Source organism: Pinus tabuliformis, chromosome 9 (genome assembly GCF_031772625.1).
Source record: "Pinus tabuliformis cultivar Carrire ecotype Pingquan chromosome 9, CPIR1, whole genome shotgun sequence".
Lineage (NCBI taxonomy): Eukaryota > Viridiplantae > Streptophyta > Pinopsida > Pinales > Pinaceae > Pinus > Pinus tabuliformis.
Window position 1 is genome coordinate 128,309,453 of NC_142307.1, and position 8,468 is coordinate 128,317,920.

At 30.3% G+C, this 8,468-nt stretch overlaps 1 protein-coding gene across 1 annotated transcript; it reads left to right on the forward strand.

Annotated features, from left to right (window-relative positions):
• Window positions 1-1,844: 1,844 nt before the first annotated feature.
• On the forward strand, window positions 1,845-4,021 carry LOC149147428 (WAT1-related protein At5g07050-like). Its single transcript, XM_089441829.1, has 4 exons — window positions 1,845-2,175; window positions 2,297-2,359; window positions 2,472-2,588; window positions 3,826-4,021. Exons 1-4 carry the CDS (start codon window positions 1,958-1,960, stop codon window positions 4,019-4,021), a joined length of 594 nt encoding a protein of 197 aa, XP_089297955.1. The 5' UTR covers window positions 1,845-1,957.
• Window positions 4,022-8,468: the final 4,447 nt, after the last annotated feature.

The following is an 8,468-nucleotide window of genomic DNA, read 5'->3' on the forward strand; positions in this document are numbered from 1 at the left end:
CGTTTTTCAAGCTATTCGGTGCTCTGCTCTCCTCGGCTACGCATTTTAAAAGTTAGTGATATCGTTTTTCTTTCTCTCAATTTTAGTTGATAAAGAGCCGTTTCTCTTCGCCTATTCTGTGTAATGGAACATACAGAATATATGAGTTTAGTTTTGCAAGAATATATATAGCATCTCTATAGATTATGAATTCTCCAACTTAAGTCCAGCTTTATTTGACAGCGTTTGAAGTCCAGCTTTAGAAGCTGGACTTGAGTCCCATATTTTAGAATCTGCTTTGTAATCATACTTTTAAGTCCAGTTTCTTTGACACATCGAATACATAAAAATCTCCACAGTTGTGCATAAGCAAATAAATACAAGTCTCCAAGTAAGGTACCCTTTAGATGATATACCGGAGGTCTGGTTATGATTTAGTGAGTTTTTCTGTAATTGAATGGGCAATTAGGGTTCTTGAGCAGTTTATAGATTTTTAAAATAAATGGAATAATTAAGTAAACAAGTTGCAGTATATATATAAACCACATGATGATCTATTTTAGTCTCAGTGGCAAAATCGTACAGATTTGGAATAGTTTGTTTGATTAAATGTCTGATTTGCATTTAGAAGTATTCTGCTGCTGTCTGAGCCCAGGTCACATCTCTGAGAATATGGCAATAACGTGCTACTAATCTTCTTACATTCTATGTGCAATAAACTCAGACCTTAAATTTAGAAGTTCTGCAGTTGAAGAATTCATTATTAGTTAGTGCATTAAGTTTTTTTTTTCTGGTTTTTCATTGTTTTAGAGATTATTGAAATGGTAAATTTGAGTTAGCTAATTTAAACAGTCTAATATTTAAAAAAATAAAATTGAAACACATTTTAAACAATAAAAATCAATCATTTTTAGATTGATTTTTATGACAAATTTGGACCAACGAAAAAAACAAAAAATGTGACATGGTAAGAGTGCTTCTTTGAATTATGAATCCGATAAGTATCATCAATTCGTATTGTTCGAATCCACCATGTTCATAATAATGACCTCTCAATCTATTATTAATCGCTTGGTTGCTCTATCAACACGTACTAAGGATTTAAAAATGAAATGTAAAGGAGAAGCAGCAATGAAATGAATCAAAACGTGGACGTACACTAGAGCAATCTTTATTTAATTAAAGCAGAGTTCGTAGATGAACCAGCAAAGATTCAACTGACCAGTGACTAACATCAGCATGCACGTATTTCCCATATCTGTCCACTGTCAATCCGTGCTTCCACTTTACTTTGATTTCATTGGCTTCAAAATGGCAACGTAGCCCTTTTCATTCTAATGGGTATATTTATATCTATGAAAAGAACAGAGCAGATTACAGGGACAAATACCTCTCCATCCGCTACCCATTGCTCTATTATTTTATTTCATAATATATTTCATGGTTGGATTCCAATATCAGGTAGTTTACTGGTAATTAAAAATAGAGACGTGTATGGAGAGAAGTGTGAGGAGGAGGAAACGCAATATAATAAAATTGATAGACAGCAAATTCCACTCAAACTCATATTTATTGGCGCACTATTTGGTGGAATCACCCTGCAGCTTTGAGAAGAATGATGTGAAAGAAAAAGTGTTTGAATTCATCCCCATCATCCCCAATGTCCACAATAAAATCGGGCTATGGGTTGTAGAAAGGGGCAGTGACTGTACATTCAGTCACTTCAGCTTGATTGTTGTTTTGGATTTTCCTCCTAAATTATTTGCGAGGGGTATCCACTTACATGTACCAACTTTGTAGAATCTCATTGTGCACTGGCAGCCAATCAATCTCAGAATCAGTTATATATATAACTGAACCCACTAGCAGAGATTCACAACAATATTTTTGTTCTGGCAATACCTAATTGCTACTTCAAGCTTGTTTGGTGCTCCGGCTTGAAGATTCGTAAGTGTGAAGAAAGGCTAGAGCATTAGCTATGGCTTCTGCAGCTGAATCACGTAGAAGTAGATTGTCACGTCTGTTTGAAAAGTCCAAACCCTACATAGCCATGATTTCTCTGCAGTTCGGCTATGCGGGTATGAATATTATTACCAAAGTTTCTCTCACCAATGGTATGAGTCACTACGTGTTGGTCGTTTACAGACACGCAGTTGCTACGGCTGTTATTGCTCCCTTTGCATTTTTTGTAGAGAGGTATAACTGCTTGTACATCATTACTCCTGATTCGTATATGTAATCTTCATAGCGTCGTTTCTTGTTTTCTTCAATGCAATTTTAGGTGACCAGATATGGATTTCATTGCATTTTTTTCCAGGAAGGTGCGGCCAAAGATCACGTTTTCTATTTTCTGCCAGATTTTCGCGCTAGGTTTGCTGGGGTGCGTAATTGTCATAAGCCTTTTCGACTTAGTTTTCCATTGTCTGTTTGTTTTGTCATGGCTTTCGTTATCAATTTCATACTTAAATTGTAATGTTGCTGTATATACTCAGGCCCGTCATTGATCAGAATTTTTACTACGCTGGTTTGAAATACACTTCTCCAACATTTGCTTGCGCCATGAGCAACGTGCTTCCTGCAATGACTTTTGTCATGGCAGCTTTGTTCAGGTAACTCAACCTTCCTCGTTGAAGTGCTTCCTGCAATAACTTTTTTCAGGGCAGCTTTGTTCAGTTAACTCAACCTTCCTCGTTGAAATTTCAATGTAGTTGCACCATGAGAAACGAGGTGCTTCTACATGCTGGTGTGTTATTTGATTAATTAAATCAAATTTAAAAGAAGAAAAGCAGTTTATTTTAATGACATAGGGGATTTACTAAACACGGTTTCAACTCACATTTGATCAAATTTTTATTTTCTTAGAGGTTGGTGGAATAGAGGTTGTTGGAATAATATTTTCCTTGATATTATATTTGTTTTAGTTTAGCTGTTTTTAATGTTTTAGAAATTTTAGAAATATCTTATTTTTTAATATTGTTATATTGTTTTTTCATAATTTCTTTTTCATAAATTTATTGGTCACTTTTATAAAGATTGTATTGAGTAAAGTTAAAGGTCATTTTATTCCAGGTGTATTATCGGACGTTTTGAATCTATGATCAATAGGTTTTTAAATCTATAATCTACCAATATTCTTATTTTTAAAATAGATTTATTATTGATTTTTATTTGAATTATATTAATTAAATTTAATGATAAATTCACTAACTTTTATGTTTCATAACTTTACTCCATAAAAACAAATTTATTATTCATTTTTTCCAAAATTGTATTAATCAAAATTATGTATAAATTCAGTTTACTCCGTGTTCAATAACTTTACTTTCATATTTAATAGATATCCAATTAACATAATTTTAACCCAATGTTTTTTTACTTAAACATAAATTTATTAATAATTTTTATTTATAAATTATATCAACTAAATTTAACAATAACTTTATGTTTAATTGAATTTACACCATGTTTATTGGATACCCAAATTTCCATTCAACATAGCATAGATTTAATTTTAACCCAATGTTTTTTTGCTTAAACATAAATTTATTAATAATTTTTATTTATAAATTATATCAACTAAATTTAACAATAACTTTATGTTTAATTGAATTTACACCATGTTTATTGGATACCCAAATTTCCATTCAACATAGCATAGATTACAGTGTCACATAGGTTGATAGAAATCTATCAAATTATTACTCGTCTCTCACTAATATTTGTTTAATGTTCGACTTCGCCAAAATATGATGAGGGTATGCTTGTAATTCCCAGCAGATATCGAAATAAAAGTGCATAATTATGTCTAAGTATATGACAATTTTTTATTTCATTTTTTTCATGTAGAATGGAGAAAGTGGATATTAAGATGGTACGTAGTCAAACGAAGATTGCTGGAACGGTTGTATGTGTTGGGGGAGCAATGCTAATGACTTTATACAAAGGTCCAATAGTTCCCATCTTTGGACGTCCAAATCATAACCATCTTATTTTGTATCATGTTCTTACCTTCTTTTTTTCAAGCATTATTAAAACTTCTTAAACCTTTTTTTGTTTCAAACCTTATTTGATATGTACTTACTTTTTATTTAGATCTCATATTAAACATATTTTTAATTAATTAAACAAATATTTATATTCAATTTGATTATATATTAATTATAATTTTTTTAAATAGCGGGAAAACTTATCATTATTACTAATTGTTATTTATGAATGTAGTTTGACGCATCACATTTATTCAAAGAAAACTATGTCACTTGTAATTCTTTGGTGATAGTTCATAAGTGAATAGGCATTCACTAATACATAACTCTTGACCTTGGGCCATAAAATTGTTTCCTTCCATCCCAAAAAAACTAACTCTAAACAAAAGTGAAACAATTTTAAAATACACTCCAGGACCATATATATTAATTATATTATTAAGAAATTATTTTAATTTTATATTGTTAAATAAATTATATATCTAAAAATTATTTTTTAATTTTTATACTTTAAAAAATCCCTTGAAAATATCCTCTTAAATCATCATAAATATGTAAAATGACCATAATCTCACCCCCAAAGAAAACAAAAAACAAATTCTAAAATCATCTTAACCCTGTAAAATGACCATAATCTTAAAAAAATAATTTGAAAAATGACCATAATCATTTTAAATCTGTAACTGGAATGACCATTTTAAATCGACCACTATTGCATTGGCTAAGCATCCCTAATGTTTGGTCATACGACCTTTCCCTCCATTACTCACGAATTATATCGGCTCTTTTAGTAGCCACGAGAATCCAATTTCAATACGGATTGTCTCCACAGTTGCCTTTGTTATCCTTTTCTTTTTTTCATATGCCTGCGGTAAATTTACCCAAAAATAATTATGAATTTAAGTTCTTAATTACTCAGCAATTAATTCCTTCCCACATTGTAATTCCTTCCCACATTGTACAGAGTTTAGATTGGTATTTATCCAAAAATAAATTATTTGTTTTACATAGGTTAAAATAATGTAATCACCCGGTTTATATTGTTATTCACTTTATAATTTTTGAGTTCAATCTTTAATTATTTTTACCTATAACATTGTTGTCTTTATTTTATACATTTTTCTATGTATAGTAAATAAGTTAATTTATTTTTACCTATAACATTGTTGTCTTTATTTTAGACATTTTTCTATGTATAGTAAATAAGTTAATTTTACTCTTGTATCATGATAAGAAGAAGCCATCAAAATTTTGTAACTTATTTTCAAGTTATTTTTATAACCCTCTTCAGATTTGTTCCTTTAATGCTAAATTTTCTTTGTGTTATTTATCCTTTTCCAAATTTGGCATGGCTTGATTTCAACTTATTCAACTCTTCCGCCACGTCTAAGGTACCCAAATTTTGGTTTCTCATTCTACATGGGTGTGATTTCTCTTGTTCCAAGAGGAATCTCCTGACTGTTAACCTCCGAAATGTTTGTTAATTGTTTTCTTTCACGTCTTTTGGGACATGTAGTTCCTCCGAAACATAATTATTTTTAACCTCCGAAATGTTTGTTAATTGTTTTCTTTCACGTCTTTTGGGACATGTAGTTCCTCCGAAACATAATTATTTATAAAATGATATGAGCCTCTCATGTATTGAGTATTGTTTTCGATTATGAAGAAAACATTTAAGTTATATAATTATTTTTCTAACTACATGTTTCTTGAGGTCGGTTAGAGCTCTTCCAAATCTTGTCTCCATGTAATGATATTTTTAGATTATAAATGAAATTTTGTATAATTTTGGAAAACAATACCATTGTGTTTTCTTGTGAAAACAATAGTAAATATTGATACTTTTGTATTTTCGATCATTGTGTATCTAGGCTAGTTTATTATATTCGCAAAGTGAAGATTAAGAGTTATTACGTTAATCAAAATTTATTATATACATATTTTATTATTGTTTTGTATACATATTTACTCTTCAAAGTCGAACAAGGTTTTCCAATCCTGTATTACTAGGTGCGGTGTGTGTTGAAATAACACATATAGATAGACTTGTATACATAACCAATACCTATCTAGTTTCAAAAAATACCTGAAATACTTTCATGTTTAGTTTCTCAATTAACACATTAAATGTCTACTATGTATGCGATTGTTTTCTTTAGCATAATTTCTAGTTTTCTTCCTTTAATAGTCCTCCACACAATATTTATGAATAAAAATATAACCATAAGTTTTCTACTATATAAAATTTATAAAATAAAACAAAACAATTAGCCCTTTTTTCTTTACAGTTCAAAATTATCTAATAAAATTATAACTAACTCTTTTCCTTTTCTTTTACTATGAAAAATGAGTAAGTAAAATGTAACTAAATTATTTTCTTTCTTCTACATAGAATTTGCTAACTCTTTTCCTTTTCTTTTACTATGAAAAATGAGTAAGTAAAATGTAACTAAATTATTTTCTTTCTTCTACATAGAATTTGCTAATGAAAAACATAATTATTTACTTTTTCCAAAGAAAAAAGAACTTATTTACTTTTTCCAAAGAAAAAAGAACAATAGGTAAGGACACTGACTTCAAAATCAGTGGTTTGGGAAAACTAGTAGTTGAGTACTTGGCTCCTCTCAACATTGATATTGCATCCAACCATTATCCCCTCAAGGATATTGCTTCTCTTTAGCATTTTCTCTCACAATGAGCCATTATCCCCTCAAGGATATTGCTTCTCTTTAGCATTTTCTCTCACAATGAGCCAAAAGAAATCAAACACAAGATTTTTATCAATTTCCAATCTACCACTCTTTTGTGGTTAGTAACTACCTCCACCTCACCAAAAAGTGGCAGGTAGTTGCTAGATCATTAATGAGATTTTGTTTTCCACTCCCAAATACAACCTCCTATTTTTTAGGGAAACAATTAATTGGTCAATTTCATAACTTCTGGATAGACAGTTTGCTAAATTTTAATTTAAACATTTTATAAGCATATTCATTATATAAAATAATGTTTTAATTTAAATAAAATTTTAATTTAAGCATTTTATAAGCATATTCATTATATAAAATAATGTTTTAATTTAAATATCTTAATAAATTAATGTAATAGTTTACGGAAGTTCGATTTTTTGTTTTTAAATTAGAAGTTTTATTCTTAACAAATATTTAGACAGTAAATTATATTACAGTAGAAATATAATATTCGTACCACAAAGCACAAAACTGAGTTTTATGTTGGATGGAATGTGATTGCCGCACCCACCAAACTCTTCATTAATCACATTTGGTCATCCAAAGGCAAAGTTAAATATGGTTTCTGCAAGGTTGGCACCTCCTCTAAGTTCCCTGCAGACCCCGGCAGGGACTACCGTACCACAAAGCACAAAAATGAGTTTTATGTTGGATGGAATGTGATTGCTGCACCCACCAAACTCTTCATTAATCACATTTGGTCATCCAAAGGCAAAGTTAAATATGATTTCTGCAAGGTTGGCACCTCCTCTAAGTTCCCTGCAGACCCCGGCAGGGACTACCGCCACGGCAGTGACTCCTTGTTAAAAAAACACTTCGAAATAAAGTGTGATATCCCATACTACCTCTATCTCTCTATATAAACAGAGTAACTAGTAAACATGATCATATTTGTAACATAAAATCTAATTTCATAAATATAAAAATACATGTAAAATCAATGCATCACAAAGCACGGTGAATGACTTGACAATGCTCGAATTTTTGGAGACTAAAAAACAAGTACCTATATTATTTTGTAATTTGTGGGCTTATTTGTCTTGGGGTCTGAGATAAATATATAATAAACTTCTTAGTATGTGATGGTGAAGAAAATGTGCAAGTGATTAGATGCATACCCAAACCTGTCTCCTTCTGACAAGTTTCAGCCTTCGAGCTGAAAAGATAGGCCTAAAAGAGTTGCAAACTATTTATTTTCGAGATAGAAGAAAACACACATATAACAAAATATTTAAGTTTCAGCCTTCGAGCTGAAAAGATAGGCCTAAAAGAGTTGCAAACTATTTATTTTCGAGATAGAAGAAAACACACATATAACAAAAGATAAATATGTAGATGATCCAGCTATAATAAGAGAATTTAAATATGTTTTTCCAAAATAATTCCAAAATTACCACGAAGAAGAGACATAGACATTTCAATTGACAATACGAGGGCCACACTTGTGTTAAAAGCACTATATATAATGAGCATCTCTAAAGTTATGGAATTAAAAATGTAGTTATTGGAAAAGTAATACGTGAGAAAAAGTGTTTATCCCTAGGGACACTCAGTATGGTTTATAAAGAACAAGGATGGAACTTTAAGGATGTGCATAGATTATTGAGAGTTGAATAAATTAGTAATTAAGAATAAATATCTTTTACGCTGATTGATAATTTGTTTCATCAAGTGAGACTGGCAACAATGTTCCCAAAGATAGATCTTAGATTAGAATATCATCAATTAATAATCAAATATGAGCACATACACAAGA